Source organism: Triturus cristatus, chromosome 8 (assembly GCF_964204655.1).
Source record: "Triturus cristatus chromosome 8, aTriCri1.1, whole genome shotgun sequence".
NCBI lineage: Eukaryota > Metazoa > Chordata > Amphibia > Caudata > Salamandridae > Triturus > Triturus cristatus.
In genome coordinates this window covers 86794260-86814822 of record NC_140591.1, presented here as the reverse complement: position 1 = coordinate 86814822, position 20563 = coordinate 86794260, and the positions used below count along the sequence as shown (strand labels likewise).

Sequence of the window (20563 nt, the reverse complement as noted above, 5' to 3'; positions counted from 1 at the left end):
CCAGAAGAGAGAAAAATTAAAATTGCAAATTTATGAAAGATATACTTATGTGTATATAACAAGACCTATGGCACTGTGAAAAATTTGTTTTGATAAAATATTGTTGTATTTGTTGATAAAATAAGCTCAGTGTGTATGATGGTATGTATGAGAATGATTGATGGAGAATAGTAGTGATAGTGTGTATGAGTAGTATGAGGAGGATGTTTTAATGTACAAAATTTGTTTATTTGTATTGTATATGATTTTTGTGAAATGTCAAAATTTGGTAAATAAATGACCAAAGAAATTTATAATAATTGAATACAAAAATAAAATGAAAGATTGAATCTAACAACGTGAGTCCAACCCACTTATAGTTTTGCTCATAGGTGAGGAGCCTAAATAATTAGCTTTATTAAGCTTAGCAGCATTGGCAATTTTTTGGTATATAGATGGACATGAAACAGCAGGAGCAGAAAGGAGCTTCCGCCACACCTCAAGAATTGGCTCAGTCAAAGCCTCATTAAAATGCAAAAGAGGCTCAACCACAGAAGATGAGGAATGTAAAACTTCGGTAAGAATATTTGGCCTGGACTCAGCCGTGGGCAATTGAAGGTCTAAAAATTAAGCAGCCGTCTTAATAACAGCATGATAAGGTGCCACATCTTGAGAAGGAGAGGCCTTTGGTGATGAGGGAAGTGTCTAGACCACTCGCCTCCTGAAGGCCCTTAAACTCATCAACAGACTGATCAATTTCACCTTCTTCAGCTTCCTCCCACTGAAATTCTTCCTCTTCCAACAGCCTTTGGGCCTACCTTCTTGAAGAACTTTGGGACCGGCGGCACCAAGCGCAGCGCCGGCGTCGATTGAAGAGCCTTCAATGAAGGCATCGGTGCTGAACGAAGCCGAGAGGAAGAAGGTCCACCAGATGGCACCGGAGACTGAGAAAACGGCGTTGAGAACGTCGGAGCACGAAACTGCCAAGACGCTGCCGTCGGCATAAAGGGTGCCTGGGCATATTGCTGAAAAATACCCAAATTGAATGCAAGCAGACCCACGGGGCCCGATGGCCCACCGGTAGGGCAAATCTGCTCTGGCAAGAATGCTGTACATCGCATTAAGAAAATGCGAAGGATCCAACCCAGGTCCAGGAAAGGGCGGATAAGGAGCAGAGTCTGAATCCACTTGAGGCCGAGTAGGCGTTGGGGCCGTCGGACCCAAAACAGGTGAGGTCGCAGGCACAAGAGAAGACAATCTAGGCTCCTGAGAATCTCTCGGCGCCGGAGATAAGCTTGGCACCGGAGAACCCTTCGGCATCGTTGACTGCGCCGGAGAATCCCTCGGCATCGGAGAGTGAGCCGGAGTCGCTTGAGGAGAAGGCGAGTTGAAGTCTTTAGAGCGACGTCGCAAAGCCGGAGACAGTAACCTTGAAGCTCTATCCTTTGAAGAATGACGTCGGGAAATGTGTCTTCTCTTCTTCTTATGTTTCCTCGACTTCGAAGTATGCAAAGTCGACGACTTCGATTTTGACCTCTTTCGGCCCCTCTTCTCTTTTCTTGCCTTTGCCATAAAAAGCTTAGCCTCACGTTCCTTCAAAGCCTTCGGATTCATCTTCCGACAACTGGAGCAGCCTCCGACATTGTGGTCCGAAGAAAAACAACACAAACAGTCATCATGGGGGTCAGTGATAGACATATGACCCCCACACTCTCAGCAGGGCTTGAACCCCGACTTCTTCGGTGTCGCCATAGCACTGCTACACTAAGGGAAACAGCAGGTAATAAAGTAACTGTTGAAGAAAATGGAGAGTCCCAGAAAACAGTTACGCTCCACGGCACGGAAAAAAGGGAAATGACGTCAGCACGCCGACGAGGTCTACTTGTGGCTCCAGTGACATCATAGGGAGTCGCGAGCAGAGCCGTGCTATTGTGATGTCCTCGTCGACGTGGGAGAGCTAGAAAAAAGTTTCTGTGGAATGCTCATGCAGGGGTAATTCAAAAGGTGAGGAATCTACAGGCAGATGTATCCATCAGACAAGTGGAGATAACAAGCACAAATGTTTTTAATCTTTGGTACTGCCGCATTTTCAATGCTTGATTTTACTGCTATCTTACAGTTGGTGCTAAAGCAAAGCATCAAACCAAGCAAGCATAATCAGCACTAGACTTATTATAGACACTGCGAAAAATGAATTGCAGCCAATTTAGGCGCTGTGTTCAACTCTCAACAATACACATACAATGATTGACAGTGTACTTACAGCACAATCACCAACAGCGTTTGATCAATTGGATCTCTCAGGAGCAGCAGCTCACTAGCATTTCGAAGCAATTTAGGCCATTTGCATATACATATGTCAGGTACAGACAAACACATTTCTATGCTCGTCAAGAGTTAGAAAGCCTTCACAAAGTGTATTTGTAAGGTACCAGGGTGGAGAGATGCGAGTGAGTTTAGTTCACTGAGCTCCACTGGGGTAATTCAAGAGAGATACAAGCTAATGGTTGACTGCTCTAGGGATGTTCAAGTAGGTACATCTCCTGTATAATTAACTTATGTACTAAAGAAGGAACAGACCATCTTGTATCAGAGCGCCTGATTTGCCAAGACTGCTGAACCGAATGAACAGGGTGCAGATAAAGGGGCACAAAAAGGAGGGGGGGCACAAAGAATTGGACCCTGCATACTGCACTGGAGAGCATCGAGACGGTCCTGCTTCTGTACACACAGAGTGGTACCCACTCAAAGCGAACTGTTTGTAGAGAGTGGCAACACACTAAAGATCTGATGCTCCTCACCATCAAACCGGTTGTACCTCAGGAACCCAGGTACTGCCTGTTTTGGAGGGGAAGCTTCAGCCACTGCCTTTCCACCTCCGTCCTCGTCATCACTTGCCAGCTCCAGCCTCAGCTTAGAATTCATCCAGTCGCTGAGCAGGTCCTGGGCTGGAAAGCATAAACCACAGAAAAGGGCATTTAGACCACATGGTTACTTTTAATTCCAGAGTGACAGAGAAATTATATTAAATCTTTGCTGGTAAAGCAGCAGTTCGCTATAATCTTCATCTTCTTGTCGCTTGGTCTAATTATTTGGGGGTCACAGAGAATTACAGCTGCTAAAACTACATTCACTATAGGTTATCTTTCCAGGACCCTGATACACTCAGCAGCATACGTTTTTTATGTACTTGGAAAGATACATCTCTCAGCGGGCTACTAAAGGTGCAAAAAATCCAAAGCTGCCTAAATGCAACCATGCTGCAGCAGCGCCTATAGAAAGAAAGTGGCAAAGGTACAAAATACAGTCAGCCACAATCAAAATGCATGCAATCACCCAAAATCATTATGCATGCAACCACCCACAATCATAATGCATGCAATTACCCACAATCATAATGCATGCAATTACCCACAATCATAATGCATGCAATTACCCACAATCATCAATTACCCACAATCATAATGCATGCAACCACCCACAATCATAATGCATGCAATCACCCACAATCATATTGCATGCAACCACCCACAATCATAATGCATGCAATCACCCACAATCATAATGCATGCAATCACCCACAATCATATTGCATGCAATCACCCACTATCATATTGCATGCAATCACCCACTATCATATTGCATGCAATTATCCACAATCATAATGCATGCAATCACCCACAATCATAATGCATGCAACCACCCACAATCATAATGCATGCAATCACCCTAGGGTGAAGTAGAGTTTCACAGGCCTCAGGATACAAACTCAAAAATCTGATACATGAATGAGACCAGAGAAAAGATCAAACAGGAAAGAGGAGCTAGAGGTTATAAGATGCAACTGCTTGCAGACGCTTGGGTGAAATCCTGATCTTCCTGACTGCCCAATTTCACTTCCCGACATTTCTGCCACTTCCCTTTGACAAGTGCGATCACACGTGCCAGCATTCATGAAACAGCGACATTTTGTGAAATGTTGACAACTAATGATTCACTCCCTATTCGTCTCTATTTATTTTGAAACCAGGACTATTGCACCCAGTTTCAAAAGGCAATATTAGTATTTTTACTTTCATTTGACAATATTTTTGTATAACTGTGTAGCCCTTCTCTGGTCCAGATTGAAACCCCAATCAGCCCCTTACCAAAGTGTTCAAACCAGCCCCGCTCTGCAGGAAGCCGCAACCAGAAATCGGCCATCAGGGTGTTTTACTGGTTGATCATGTCAGCCTGCCCAGCTCTGACAGCATCTTCTAGCGGATAGCCCAATGAGTAACTGTCCGAGTGGCAGAATGATGCACCCAGCCTTGCCCCTTCTTCCTTCACCTATTCCAGTCCCTACCACTTCCTCATGCTTTCCCAGCCTTCACTGCGTTTCAGAAAACCTTCAACTACTAACAGTGCACTCCACCGCAATATAATAAATTCCCCAGCCTCTGCAGTACTTGACAATCCCTGCTCTTGCTCTCCCTGCTGACATCTATTTCTGAGTTCTTTATGAACGTCTCTTGAGTTTGGAAGACCGGAGGGGAAGAAATGCGTATGCGTTCATCCTAAAGGAGTTTCAAGACCGCCTTGAGACCTTGAATTGTGACAATTTTTTAAGTAGATGCATTTCATATAAGCCAACATCATTTTAAATTAATATTCAATGTTTTGGACATCTATCCTAGTACTTTGTTTATAGATCACTTTTTTCAATATTCAAGACCCAAAAGAAGACATAAGAGCTGGAGTTCAACAGCCATATGACCCTCACTTTATTTAAAGGCCAGTGGACCCCAGAAGCACCACTGGCCTGCTGGGAGTGCGCTACTTGCACCACAAGAGCCCTAGGAGCCCAGAGGAGCTGCTAGGACAGATTTTGCCAAACTAAAGATCTCACCTTCTGCATAGGCTTCATCGTGATCCTGCAGCTGGGCAATAGATTCCAGATCCAGGGCAGGAGCAAGGGGGCGTCGATGCGCATTTGACTTCTTGGAAGAGAACACTTCGGACACGGCAAATTCGGAGGCCTGCTCAACTCTCTGTAAGAATAGCCAGAATATTCAGAAATCATTGCATGTTCTAATTCAGCCGACCAGCTTCTCTTTCTGAAATAAACGCTAAGAAATTATCTCAAATCTTTGGTCACTCGACTTTTAACATTCAGCATCAAAGTCAAATTAAAAATCACTACCACTGAAGCCAGGTTATTCAATCCAGAGCGAATCGTACAATATTTGTCTTTCAAAGGCATGAAAGCATGAAAATGAACCTTGATGTCATAACTATGTGATCAGGCTGTCCAACTACTAAAACAGAATGTGGAAGATAATTAAGAATTTCCTACTTGGAACACCAGTTTCCAATTAGAGAAAAAGAATTGGACTGGTCTGGGTTTTTTTCTTTTCTTTTTTTTCATACAAGGTTCCCCAATACACAATGGGTAATTCTCACTAAAGTTATGATTTTCTCCTCAAACAAGGTGAAATCCTTGGGAAAAATGGCCATGTATATGTTTTAACAGCCAAATAAATTATCAATTGATCTTGTCCTATGGTTAATTAGGCACTGTTTTATTGCTGCACGACATTCCTGGTTTGCCACATCCTACGCAGTAGTGAAATGTGGAGTAGGAAGGTATAGCTCTAATATTGGGGATGATCACTATCCTAGAAGGATCAATGTTTAGGTCATGGCATGAGTGCGCTGCCATCCCTATGCCATTAGTGATCGATGTTGGACATGGGCCTTAGGGGATTTCCCTAAAACTTTTTGTTATTTTTCTTCCTGGTTTTTTCTGATTTTCTTTTTGTCACCTTGGGACACTGGGCGCTTTCCCACAGTAATGCAGTGTGTGCCCCTTCCTACATGTGCATGGAAGTGGTGCTTACTTGATTGGTTTAGGTGTTGTACCTGTGAGCGCCCTGTAAAAAGGTACGCCACATACCTAGGGCAGGTACTGCACTGGCGAATAGTGGGAACAGGGCTGATTGTGCCTGCCACCCACCGAATAGCCTTTGAAACATGCATCAAGCCTGCCATTGTAGGCCTGTGGGTGCGTAGTTGCGCTTATGCTCTGGTTGGCATTTCTAACTCGTTAGCCAACCCTGAGTGGGCCTTACACTACAACTAGAGCACCCCTAGGGTAAACCTTTAGGGGCGGAGCAAGTGGTAGGCAAAAGGCAGGGCAGGTACACATGGGTGTTCCATGCCCAGGTAATCATTAACCTCCATCTGGGTTTTCCTACCGAGGAGGTCGGCTCTTCCCATGGGACAACTCCCGGGTTTCGCTGACTATCTTCTATTGGCTTTAGGGCTCTGGGCACTTAGCCACTGTGAATGCAGTGCGAAAGTGTGCTCGCCCTTCCTACACATGTTAGGAAGTGGTGCTTACCTGATGTTTTTAAACATGTCTGAAGCCTGCCGGTGCAGGCCTGTGTGTGCACATTTGCACCTATGATGTTTTTAAACATGTCTCAAGCCTGCCATTGCTGGCCTGTGTGTGCACATTTGCACCTATGATGTTTTTAAACATGTCTCAAGCCTGCCATTGCTGGCCTGTGTGCGCGCAATTGCACTTCTGCTCAGGTCTTTCTTAACCCTTGGAAACTCCTGAGGGGACCCTTCACTATAACTATAGCACCCCTAGGACAAGTCTTGAGGGGTGAGGCAAGTGGGAGGTGAAATGCTGGGCTGGTACACGTGTGTTCTGTGTCCAGGTAGTGAAGAATACCCATGTGCGTTTTCACTACTTATGAGGTTTGCTCTTCCCATTTGTTAACATGGGGGAATGGTTGAAATTACTTCAAGCTGCAATTGTGGCTTACAGTGGAGCAGTCTCAAAGTTTCCTATAATTGTATTCACAATGGCAAATTCTCTCCTGTGGTAAAGTGGGATTGGTCATGAATAGCTTAGAAATGCTACTTCTAGAAAGTGGGCCTTTCTATGGTCTAAAACTCTTTGTGTGCCTTAAGTTTGGCTCTAGTCCACATTGGAGGATGGGGGAGCACATCTGTGCATTCCCCAGAGACAGCTACACACATCTGGCATGCAACTGAACCGACAGACCTCTGCCATTTGAGGGGCTGGCTGGATACACTGGAGGAAGAGGTTTTGACACTTGGCCTCTGGGAGCCACAGCATGGCCGCACTACAGATTAAAATCTGAATTCCACAGCTATATGACAAACAGGACTGAATTTTAGAGGGCGACATCTGTGATTCAAAGAGAAACCCTCTGAATCACCCCTCACTTCAAAGGCACACTACAGTAGAAGTACTGGTGCCATACTTCAGCAGAGTAGAGATATACTTGTGGGGACGTGGAACTGGAGATCTTGGAACTGCGTGGTGCACACTGCCAGAGGAATCTGTTGTGCACAAAGAGGAGACTGCCATTGGAAGTGACCGTGCACCCTGCCTGAAGGGTGGCTGGCCTGGGCTGACAACCTACTGCTGATTGGCACCCTGAAATGTGCTCTCCAAGGGCTTGTTGGCTTGCCCCCTCTTCTCTTTTGGAGGGCTCAGGGACATCAAAGACCTCCCACGAGAACCCACACCATCTACCTGTGACAACTGTAGAGCTGTGCCCTCTTAAGTGCCTGCTTCGCCTACTGGAGTCTCATTGGTAGAGGGGTGTAAGAGTGGAACTAAGTATTGTGGCAGGAGACTTGATTGCCTGGTGTGGAGCCCAAAAAGCACTGTCCACATCTCAGGAGTTTGGTCCCTGCATTGTGGAGCCTCAATAAGCATAAGTGTCTTGTTGGTGGTCAGCGCATTCACCGTATGCGGGACCCCGCGTGGCACGCTTCGTCTATCGTGATGCATCTCTCTCGTGCGACAGGCCGACTGCATGCTTTTGCGTGCGGTGTCCAATTCACAGGTTAGACCCTCGGAGGTGGGGGTGTACCCATAGCAGTGCTTCATTCTACCTCATGTGGCACCGCTGAACTTACGCCTGTGAGTAAGACCGGAATTGTCTGGTGAAACTCATATGAACCCACCAGACATTGTGCCTCATTTCCAGGGAGGCACAGAATTTGTAACTCTTCATTGTGTGAAACCGAATTGTCTGGTGCGACTCAGATTAATGCGCACCAGACATTGTGTCTCATTTCCAGGGAGGTGCTGAGTTTGTGACTCCGCATTGTGTGTGACAAGAACTGTCTGGTACGACTCGTACCAAGGTGCACCAGATGTTGTGCCTCATTTCCAGGAATGCGCGGAGGAGCGGATTCGTGTTAGGGAGTGGCCCGATTGCCTAGGCACGACTTTGTTTGGCGTGTGTCCTACGGGGTGCCTCATTCTTCTGAGACGCTTCCCTGCTTCATCTGCCATTCATCGATTGCTCCTTTTTGTACTCAAACTGCCCTCTCCTCACCCAGCATGACGACTTTGTGTTGCCAGGTAGCATTGCCTGGATCGAGCCTGGGTGGTGAGAGTAATTGACTGGGCTAAAGAAGACTTCTGAGAGCAATCGGAAGCAGGTCAACAGACTGCACTATCCTCATGAGCTTCTCAGAACTGGGCTTGTGCCTGAAAGCACAGTGTGGAATCATTTGATTTAACTTCCTGAGTAGAGGTCAAACCTCCGTTTCTCAACTGCCTCCTAATTAGCCCGTTACCTACTGCCACATTTCCCCTGGGCCCTGACTAAGTGTGACTCCAGCTGCAATTGGCCTAGTATCAGGTGGAAGGGAATCTCCAGCCTGTGGGTGTAGAGTAGTCAGGGTTAACTGAAGGGTGGAGGAGGGCTTGGGCCACGGGTTCTGCAAGTGCATTATCAACTGATCTATCGGATATCAGTGCACTGCATCAGGGTGCTGTGTGCATGCCCCAGACGGACCTGCCTGATTTCCGTAGTGCTGAATATCAGTGCTGAGTAAGTGTGTGGGAGTGACTGACTTTGATTAATTATACTGCATGGCGGTGTTGCCGTACACGTTGTTTCCTTGCCAAAAGAATATTACGTTTGACATTGGTTTTTACCTGTAAGGCCTTGGCCCACAGAGCTATTTAAAAGTGTTGTAATTATCTGTACGTACATCTTTCTGATATCGTTGTGGACTGGACAGCACCCTATAACTGTGTGGTATTGAATTAGAATAGTTGCCACTGTGGGCCTCGTTCTGACATTTTGCACTGCAGAAGGGTGCATATAACGGATGCGGATTCCCAGAAGTGCATATAACGGATGCCAGTTTTTAACATGGTTGGGCCTAGTACTGCTAATGATATTTCTGAATATGGTTTATGCCCAGAAATACATGGTATTCATGTTGTGCTAGTTAATGTGTGTGTTGAAAACAAATGTTATTTACATACACCACGTGTGAAGTCTCTTTTGTGATGCTCATTGTATTTGTGTGAGAGTGCTGTGCCAATGCTTTACATATTGCCTCTGTGGTAAGCCTGACTGCTCAGTGCCAAGCTACCCAAGGGTGAGTGCAGGTTATACAGTGAGTGTAATCCCCCCCCTCTGACGGGAGTGGTAGGTTCCACCTGACTAGGGCCTCACCTCAGCCCACCAGAACGGGCCAGTTCCAACACTGCACTACACCCGGGAGGTCTGCTAAATATAAATGAAAAAGCAGTAGGGTCAGCATGGAGTCCTGCTTTAGCCATCTGCTGTCTTGATCTTGTTTGAGATATGGTCATTGTGTGCAAGTTTGACCCAAACCCAAGTATTTCAATAGAGTGACTGGAGGGCAGAAATTCCCCACTCTGGCTAACTCTGACCATAATATTAAGCGGTCTACTCTATCAAAGGCCATTTCACAGTCAATGAAGGAAACAAACAAACTGCAGGTTTTCACTTTCAACGTTTCATGGATGAGAAGTGATAAAACGAATATGTCGTCAGTAGTGTTGCTGCTGCCTCTGAAGACCGTTTGAGTTACTGGAATTTAGTTGTTTGATTCACCTAAAATCCTAATTCCGTTAGCGAAACCGTAGCATAATACTTAGCTTCCACGTGTATGTAGCGATACATACATGTGACCCACACGCACAGCCGTTGGTCCACGTCAAGCAAAGCATTCACTCTATAATTGGTTGCTTGCGTGGGATCACCATTGTTTACATTATGGGAGCAGTATGGATTCTTGCCAGGAAGATGGCCAATCAGGGAATCAAAACTGCTGTAGTATATGGTGGAGAGAGTGGGAATTGAAAAGCGAGTGTCATATGAAGAAGACCATAGGATCTGCTGCTCCATCAGATTTAATTATTTGATAATCCTCAGAATTTGGCTCACATTAACAGAAGCTGCACCGTGGGTTGAGACTCCCACTCCGATGAGTCGCCCGCATGTACCATCTCCACGCGAGCATTCCAAGTTTGCTAAGGGATGGGAATGCCCAGCTCAACTGAAGATTTGGAGTTGAGGAGGTTTATATATTAATAAAATGTCCTTTGGAAACCTAACCTGCAAATGTCTGCTATATTTAGTCAGTGACGCCTTCTATAGAGGATCAGAATCATATATATATGATTCACCTATAACTACCAACTCGGTCAGCAAGTTACATGAAGATCCGCCAACGGAAAAAAGTTTTGGGGGCGAAAAGGTGTATCATTTCCTAGTTTAGCTGCATAGTAAATATTGTGGAAAAAGAGAAGAAAAAATGCCGAACAGATTAACAGTAAACTTGGCATAAAAGCAGAACTTCACTCAGAAATCATGCTTTTAAAAAAAATATATATTTGGTGTAAATCAGTTCGGTAGTTTGTGAGATAGTCACTTTTAAAAATGGTGCCAGACAGGATTTAACGGTTTAACACTTTAGTATATATCTGCAGCAAAAACCAGCGAGTCACAACTTGTAAATTATATTAAAGAAATGATTAAGAAATTGATATTTGTACAGAAATGTCATAGGCAATATGTCATTAGGGCCAATGTTTTTTTCCGGACATCTTGAAACTCACAAGCCATGGATGACTCGCATGTATAGAGCTGTAAGGGGAAAAGAAGCCTCCACAACCATGAGGAACCAGTCCCAAAGGTGACTGGCCACAGGGTAGCGGTGAGGAGTACCTAGCAGCATGAAAGATAAGGCACGCCTGAGAAAAACCGCTGACTTTGGCATGCACATTGAAAACTAGCCAGCAGCCATTTTAAGCGCCAATTAAGACTGCCATTTTGTCGCCGACTTGTAAGTAGAGTGTGTAAAAGTAGAACACAAGCAAAATTAAACATTAAAATGATTGTCAGGCTTTGCTTAGAAGGCAAGAGGTAGGTCGCCTGGTGGGCACTCCATGTGCACTGGCAGTTGAAAATTAAGTACATCATAATAAAACCTATATAATTCAGTGGGGAAAAAAACAATTAAAAAGTGTGTTATAATTATGGCTCAAACACGTAAAACAACTATAATTTGCCAGATGCGATTATGAACGCACTCAACACAGAGCTCATGGCGTCCGCCATGCACAAAACACGATTTGCCAATGGCATAGACACTCAAAATCATTTAGTAGGACAACATCATGGCGGACTCCATGAGTAATGTCGCCTTTTTATTCCAAGAACCAGTTTATTGGCTCAAAACCGAGTCTTTTTTTGAGCCAATAAACTGGTACGTGGATCTTCGGTGGGCCGCTTCTGAGTGGGTTGGATTGTTGACGGAGTGACGCCGTCTGCTGGCACCAACTTGCAGAAGCTGAAAGCACCATACCTGTAACAATGAACGCCATTGTTGAATGTGGGGAGGCAAATCCTAGAATGGGTCATAAGGTTTCCCTCCTCAACCCTAAAAAATGATGATAGATAGCATATTGCAGTTTGCATCTGAATATATTATTTATACCCCTCTGTTTTCCCGTGCTTTCATTATAAATGCACATTTATTTAGTTCTATACAGAGTACACGGAGTTACATTTGTGCAGTGACATAAAATGCCAATACCGTGGCCTTGTAAGTACAGCCTCAGTTGCTTTCTTTTGTAAAGTGATTGTAGAATGGAATCTTTGAGGCATTAAACTTTGCTTTCCCAAGTCAGTTGAGCTGTATCATAGTAATAACAGGACATATGAACTTTGAACTGTAGTGATACATCTCTAATTCTGCGTTTATTATTACACCTGCTCTAAATAATATATTTGGCCACATTCATTTTCACTGGTGTAACATAAGGATATATAATAAAATACAAATGTCTACTTATTCATACATGGTCAAGACGTTGTTGCCTGTGACGCCTCGAAGAGGTGAGCAGATAATGTCACAGGGTCAATGCACATATCTAAACAAACAGACACATGTCTGTGCAGTGCACATTGGTACCTCACCTCCTAAATATGCTGAAAGTCAGCTAAGGAATGCTCTGTGAACATCTCACAAGTACCAAATTGGAATCTAGGTGTGGGTGGAGCCAGAGAAGGGGGGGGGGGGAGAATGAGATATGGGAGTAGGAGGTGGCTAAAAAAGAGATGGAAAAGCAGGAAAAGAAGGAAGATGAGGTCTGCAAAATATATATAGGTACACCCACAAACACACACAATCTTTGACTCTGAAACTCACCTTAATCCAGTGGTCCACCTGGTCATAGTCCACAGCCGGCTGTGAAAGGTAGAGAGAAGCAGAAGATAATGTTAATCTCTCTAGTGACAACCTGCAGGATGAACAGTTAACTCACTGAAGACTTTGTCAGAGCCAAAGATTCTGAGATGTAATATGAACCACAGCCAAGACGCGCAGCGCGCACTGCGTTGATTGACATATGGTCCGGGTTGGATTTTTCTTTTTTTTTAAGCCTATAAGTACCTACTGTAAAATATGTGCAGCCCCCTTCTTGTTTCAATAGAGATAGAGTGATTGGTATCCTCAAATGCATGTCAAGTAATCTCTCGTGGAAATCATGTGTCACAAATGCCTTTAAAGCGCACATCAAGCTTGTCCAATGGGTTTTCCTCACAGCTTTGAGTAGCAATCTTATGCTGATGGCTCAGGCCTCCTTTCAGACCTCCTATTCACTTCAGTGGGGGGTCTGTGGTGGAGGGCTTAGGGTCGCTACAGATTCACGTGCATTTATACTCAATCCTGTTCAGTTGGGATTCTATGAGTGTTCACTGAAATTCGACAGTAATAGTCATAAACACACACACCACAACTCACATCGTTCACCATGGTGACCTCCTAGTAACTGCTTTTGTGTGCATGTGCTGTTTGCAAATAGGGGTCTTGGGCATGCCGGGTTCTGTGACTGGGGGCATGTGTGGTCTGCGTGGATGACAACAACTGGCGAATTTCAGTGGTTTTATGCGCTTCAGCTAGAATTATAAATAGTGTTTTAACTGTGCTTATTTTCCAGTAGATGTCATAGTTGTGTTTATTGATGTACTTAAATTCCAGGCCAAGCGCAGCAGGGGTTGCGTGCAGGGCCTGGCCTGTGGGCAGCAGGGGTTGCTTGGAACGCCTGGCCTGTGGGCAGGCCCTTCCAGGATGAAGGCAACATCAGTCCAACAGCAGATTGAACAAGCATTGGCATAGCCAATAGGTCTCGCCTTTGGGACCTTATAAGTGTTTAGCTATGCAACAGTTGATGTTGCACCACAGATATTGTGCTGGATAACTAAACACTTATAAGGCCCCAAAGGCGAGAATTATTGGCTATGCCAATGCTTGTTTGAAGGAGTGTTAATGTTATCCAATTAGCAAGAATATGCTCTCATCTGCATCTGAAAGGCTCCTGCTATCCTCTTACACTGATCTGTTTAATTTTTGACTGCCTACTGGAAAAATAGCCAAACGTCAAGTGCTTCATTTTAATATGCATTTTTGCAAGTCTGCCAGTGGCACTATTACACAATACTTTCAGCCAATACTGGCAATTCAGCCAATAGCATGTTGTGTTGTGGGATTAATGGCTTTGCTGTTAACGCTGCCATTATGAGGTAAAAAGACATGCAAAGTGCAGTTGGCTAAAAAGTCAGAATTTGGAAAATGTATTATACATGACATGTCATTTATAACAAATTGGGCAGCAATAGTGCAAGCTTTGCTTCCTTGCCGAACATGTACATCTTGGCAGCAGGAAAGCAAGCTACACTTTTTCAAAGAAGCATCAAGAATAATTTACTTTCCTTGCACAACAGATTCAGCAAGGCAGACTAGCACACGCTTTCATCGCTCGTGTGGAGTCTTTGTAATTACATTTTTAAGTCACAAATCTCACCAATTATTTTTTTTTTTGTAAAGTATGCAAAGGAAAGTACTTTTTTAGGTCTCGCCTGAGCCAGCGCATGCGGTGCTCTGCGAGCCATTTAGTAAGCGGGTTTTTAAAGTGCTACCAAAGGCTTTTGCCGCCCACCAGTGTGCGGTTACACGTGCGTCGCCATCTGGCATTCCTCTCGCTCTCCCATGCCTCAAAGCACGCCCCTGCCCCACCACAGAGCGCGTCTCGCGCGCGCGCTATTCACCCCTCTCACGCGCGCAGCCGCCATCTGGAATTCCTCCGGCTCTCCCATGCCTCAACTCACGCCCCTCCCCCACCACAGAGCGCGCCCAGCACCTCCCGCTGGCTGCTGCTGCTCCTGGCCCCTTTCATGGCCGCGCGGCCGTGTCACTTTTTCCCCCTCCCCGCGATCACTTTTGCGGCCGCGCGGCCGGCTACTCCCTTTCATTTTCTTCCAGCGCGGGATCACTTTCGCGGCCGCGAAATCCAGATTGCACCCCTGATGTGGTCAATGCAGAAGTCACGTTTTAGCTATTTTGTGAACACATTCACGGAGCATGCTCCATTTGTGTTCTCCCTGGCCGGGCTCTGTGCATGCTCTTCTCATTTGTTCACACTGCCTCCGCCCCTCTGTACCACCCTCCACCCCCTGTCACATGGTGGTGCATTCTGGGAGTGCCCCGGGTCTTCTCAATGCTCTCACAGGCATCCAGCGCTTTCCCTGCGGTGTGTGTGCTGCCCTGACAAAGCTCTCAGCTGAGATCACCTTAATATGAGCAACTGATAGATAGCACCTAAAAGTTCAGCAGCCTTGCCCAGAAGTTCCATTAATACTGGAGTGGGACTGTCGAGACAGCCAGCCTGTTAAAAGTGTAGCAACGGGGGCGTGGTCTCGCCGCAAATGGTGTGAGTCGCGCGCTGCTGAGGCTCCGGGCTGCCGCCGACGAAATCAGCCTCTAAACGCAGGGTGACGGCTGCGGAGACGCCCCGGTTGGGGGAGATCGGCTGGCTGAAGAGAGCGGGCGGCTATCTGGCGGCTCGGGGGCCCTGGAGCTGAGCGGTTGCGAGGAGAAACCACGTTTGAAGAGAGGCTCCGGCGGGAGAGAGCGCGCCCGCCATTGTGCGCGCCCGAATCCACTGCGCTGAGGAGGTGCTGAGCTCCGCGCCCCCGGGACGGGGGACGCCGGAGGAGCGACTTTGGACCGCTGCGGAGCAGTGGAACGGTCGGATGGCGACGGCCCCTTGACCCTCCGGGCTGGACAGCGGGGGTGACCAGGCTGAGGAAGCGGAGACGACCGCGGCCGCCATCTTGTGGTCCGCGTCTGGGGGCGCCCGGAGTGAGCCCTGGCCCGTGATTCCGGCTTCGAGACCGGCAACGCCACGGTGGTGGTCGGCGTTACAGAGGTACCGGGTCTGGGACATATCACCGCTGCCAGTTTTGGAGCGCTCTACTGAGAACACTGCACCTCACCACCTACGCTGTGCTGCTGTCGCTGTGGACGTGGACTCTGCGGGGGCCGGGTGAGCCCCTGGGCGGCAGAGCGCTGCTATCCCCGGTGCTTGCCTCCGGCGCTACACTGCCTGGACTGTGGGCCTCCTGAGCATCGGGTGCGGAGGGGCGGCTGCCGGTTCCCTGGGCCGGGAGGGGCAGGGTGGAGGCCCCTGGAGACGCGGGGTCGGCGCTGTGAGCCGGAGAGGCGGTGCAGAGCGGAGGCCGCGAGGTGGCGTGGGGCCGGGACCCTTCTGCAGCGACGCCGCCTGATTGCAGTGGAGGAGTGCGGACGGTGAGGCTCTAGTCACCATTTCGAGATCCTGGGGCGCTCGCTGAGGCCGGGTGAGTGGGGCCCTGCGGCGGAGGTTGTACCGGGGGAGGCAGCGCGGATGCAGTGACTGGAGAGGGGCCCCCTGCTCGTCCCGGTGGACTGTTGCCTGCTATCTGCTTGTCCTGCTGCCCGCGCCCTATAGAACTGAGGGGTCTGGTTTGGGCCCTCCTGGCCTGGGACGGCGCACCGTGCTGCTGGCTGACGGGGAGACTATGCCTTGAGAGTTCCGGCGGCTGCGGACCACGGATTGCGGGAGCTGTGGGGCATCGAGACCCCGAGACCTGAGCAGCGGTCGCCGTCTGCAACGCCCAGACCTGGTAGGCCGGGAACTCCCGGGAGCGCTGTGAGCTTACTGTGGGCCGGAGCAGTGGCGGGGCCTGGAGGCGACCGCTGACGGCGCTGGGTGTATGAGGTGGCCCGGAGTGGAGGAACGCGAGCGGTGGCCCCCTGGGGGTGTCGCCTGGCTGGCGCGACCGGCGCTGGGAGTGCGAGGAGTGCCGGCCGCCATCTTGGGTGCTGAAGTGAGAGAGGCCTGGTCCACGAGGTGGCTTGGTGAGGGCGGTGACTGAGGGAGAGCATCGCTCCTGGTGTGCCTGGACCCCGGTGACCTGTTGCCTGCTGCCTGCCTGTCCCCCACCCTGGGCGGGTGATGAGAGCTGTCCTGCGCCCCTCTTCCTGCACACCCGGACCACGAGGCGGTAAGCTGGTTCTGGGTTGGTGGGGGACTTTTGCTGCACCTCGCCCTGGGGACCTGCTGGAGGCCCGCGCCCACCGGTACATGATCAAGAGCGGGGGCTGACGAGTGGGCTGCCGGAGCGGGGCGGAGCGGATCCCGGCATCCTGCGCTGCTGTGGGCGTCCGGTGGGCCGTATCGCAGGTGCGGCAGCCATTCCCCGAGCAGTGAACCACCTCTGGGAGTTGCTTTGGGACCCCTGAATCGGCGGCGGCCTCACAGTGTCGGCGACTTGACTCGAGACCCAGCGGGGACCCACAGGAGGGCTCCTAGACCTGGGGCACAGCTGTCCCGACCTGCTTGAGACGAGAAGGAGAGGTACAGGTCTTTCAGTGCGGAGAGCGACTTGACGGCACGCAGCGCGGGGTCCCTGACGGCCGGGGGGCTCGGATCCGGAGTTGGCAGTGGGTCCCGCGGAGGAGTACATCTTGACGCCTCACCTGGCGGGCCTTTGCCTAGGCTCTATCTGACCTGTAGTGGGCAATCGGTGGCGGAGCTACCCTGAACCGGGACTTGGCTTGCAGGAGGGGAGAGACACTGGGTACCCCGCCGCGCGCAATCTACGCTGTCAGCTGCCCCTGGCTCCCCTGAGGTGTGGCACCCTCTTTAGCCTCGTCTCTACAGCGCTGTTTCTGGAGGGTCTTCTGGAACGCGGCGTCTTGGGCCACGGATTCATTGGCTGAGTCCCCCCTGCCTCCCATAGGCTTCGGGGCTGGGAGATCCGAGCTGTACACTGAGTGGGCGATTGAGGGGACCAGTGTTATTGCTCCCTCACTCTGAGAGGCTGACCCCCGGCGCTATTGCACCATGACCCGCACGAAGCCGGGGAAAGAGCCGCCGGCGGCTCTCAAGGACACTTCCGTCAAGGACTTGTGGGGAAGCCCAGCACCGCGCCAACGGGCGCTGAGACATCGGGAGCAGGTGCCTCTGCGGAACCAGTCACGCAGTCCTTCATGGCGGCGTTCATGCAGGAGCTTAAGACAGAAATTGGGTCCCTACGCACGGAAGTCCAGGCGTGTGTTAAGGAGCTTCGGAGAGATGTGGGGGAGCTGGGAGGCCGAGTAGATGACTTGGAGAAGACCTTGGATGCACGTACAGAAGACCATGGCAGCGGCTTGCAACCTTGGAAGAGCAGCATGTCGAGCTCCAGATTAAGCAGGAGGATTTGGAAAATAGGGGGCGTCGGAACAACATACGCATCCGGGGGGTGCCAACTGGAGCAGAAGGGGCGGATATCATGTCATTCGTGGCGGACCTGCTTCATGACATCCGAGGAGATGATGATACTTCGCCACCCACTCTGGACCGTGCACATAGGGTCTCGGGACCGATTGGGAGGCCGGGACTTATCCCTGACATTTTGACACAGGTCCACTTCTTTGTCGAGAAAGAAGCCATCCTGAAAGCGGCCAGAGATAAACCCGAAATTCTCTGCGGGGGTAAGCCCATTCAGCTGTTCCAGGACCTGGCCCCCCACAACACTCCGGCGACGGAGGGACTTCCGACCCATCACGGACAAACTGAGAGAACTCAACATCCGATATCAATGGGCCCACCCCTTCGCCCTCATGTTTCAGTGGGAATCCAAGCGTCGTGTGTTGCGATCATACAGAGAGGCGGCTCAGCTGCTCCAGATCCCGGATACTCCGCCGGCCAGCCCCTCGCGGCACCCTGCCAACCTCAGAGTCCCGTTGAAACCGCAGTGGTCCACAGTGCGCCGCCCTCGACACCCCTCTTCACCGGATGGAAGCAGATCCTCCCGAGACAAGCAAGACATCATAGAACACATAAAATCCCTGGAGGGTGGCCTGTCGCCGGCTGGATCACAGGCGTCTGCCCTTAAATAAACTCTCTCATTGAGGACCATTCTACCCGATTATAGCTTTGCAGCTGGGATGGCTGTTGGCATGGCCGGCCCACGGCTGCCTTGGTCTCCCCCATCTTGACGGCCTTGATGCCTCCCTCGGGGGCGCACCTTTGCCTACTCTTCAGTGCGCCACCTGTACTGCTGGGGCGGTGGTCCGGAGCGGACCCTCGACGTCATAGCTTCATGGATAAGCGATGACACACCCCCAATCCTATTTCAGGGAGAGTGACATCTCCGGGACAGCCTGTGCCGTGGTGCCTGGCTACTCCCTAGACTGGAATAGGTTCTGCTGGCCCTGTTGGCCGATCGAATGTCTTAGTTCTTTTACCTGCTCCTACCCATCTCCCTCCCTTTCCCTTCTTTTAATCTCCTCTTGGCGGGGGGGACTTGCACATGGGTGGAACAGCCGCATGGGGGGCGCCCCGCTAGTGGTCCTGCGACAATGACTACCACACCCTCCTGGAAGATTCTCTCCCTTAATGTGGAAGGGCTCAATTCCCCCAACAAGAGACGCCAAATATGGCGTTATCTGCTCCTACAGAACCCTGATATAATCCTCCTCCAAGAGACCCATCTTCTCAAGTCTGATGTGGTTCGGATGGCGCACCCACGCTTCCCCCTTCAGTTCTGGTCCTCGGCACCCACCAAGACAGCGGGAGTGGCGATTCTTTGCAGGGCAGGGATACCCCGGGGGGACACCAAGGTTATTAGAGATGCTGAAGGTCGGTTTTTACGGGTAGAGGTCCGGCGAGGGAACCGCACACTTACTCTGTGTAATATATATGCCCCCAACCAGGGTCAGGATGCCTTCTTGCGCAGGATAATCAGGGAACACCTTGAGCCGGTGAACACCGACCTCATAGTCGGAGGGGACTTCAATTTGGTGTGGGATGCGGAGCTCGATCGCTGTGGGGGCGCTTTTCACGGGGTGGGAGCCATGTCTGCGGCGGTGAAGAACTCCCTAACCACCTTAAACCTAGTGGATGTCTGGCGGTATCATTCTCCGGGGCTGCGAGACTACACCTTTCACTCCCATGTGCACCGCTCTTACTCTCGCATAGACCTCCTCCTCGTATCGCACTCTTTGCTCAAGGACACCGTTTCAGTGTCCCACTCTACCATTTCGGTTTCCGATCACGCCCATGTCGAGCTGCTCTTACGGGAGTGTTCCACCCACCCGATGCGGTCGAGCCGATGGAGATTCCCGGATCACGTTCTTCGAGATCCGGTAGATAGGGAGGAAATCCAGGCAGCCATCCTGGCATATTTTGAAGATAATGACCTACCGGGGACTCCTCTCCCCCTCCTCTGGGATGCCTTCAAAGCCACGATACGGGGTACCCTCACAGCCTTAGCTGTCGCTAGAGCGCGAGAGGCCCAGCTCTACGAGACCAAACTTACGCGTGAACTCCAGACACTTGAGAAGATGGATAAGGACGCACAAGCGGCGCCTAGCCGTTCTTAGAGGACAGCTCCGCGCGCACAGGACTAACAAGGCTGAACGCGCCCTGCTTGTGCTCAAGCAGTGCTACTACGAGGGAGGCGACAAGGTAGGCACTGCCCTAGCGCAACGCTTGCGAACGCGGGCAGCCAAAGCACATATAGCAAAATTGCAGAAGGCGGACGGGTCCTGGGCCATTGCGGAATCGGCAAAGCTCCAAACGTTCCGCGACTACTACGCGACTCTCTACGCTAGCGATCCGCCCGCGGCGGAACTGATCTCTGATGCCATAGACACATGTCACTGGGAGCCGTTGAGCGAGCACCAATCTGGGCTATTGGAGGACCTTATCACTCGGGCAGAAATAGCTGGTGCCCTACGCGATCTCCCGCTCGGCAAAACGCCTGGTCCGGACGGGCTCCCGGTGTCGTTTTATCGCGCCTTTCTGCCGCAATTGCAGCCGTATCTTCTGCGTCTCTTCAACTCATTCGCGGAGTTGGTTGGGCCCTCATCGGACATGGCAATGGCCGACATAACCCTTATTCCAAAGCCC

The 20563-nt window shown here is 49.9% G+C and overlaps 1 protein-coding gene across 2 annotated transcripts in view; it reads right to left on the bottom strand.

The window, feature by feature from the left end:
• Positions 1-20563, bottom strand: part of CCDC191 (coiled-coil domain containing 191) — a 156790-nt gene that overhangs the window by 125142 nt on the left and 11085 nt on the right. For both annotated transcript variants that reach the window (XM_085621068.1, XM_085621067.1), the window contains 3 exons: positions 12493-12531; positions 4868-5009; positions 2781-2927 (listed from right to left, as the gene is read on the bottom strand). In XM_085621068.1, coding sequence (XP_085477194.1) covers positions 2781-2927; positions 4868-5009; positions 12493-12531 — 328 coding nt within the window. The remainder of the gene's footprint in view (positions 1-2780; positions 2928-4867; positions 5010-12492; positions 12532-20563) is intronic.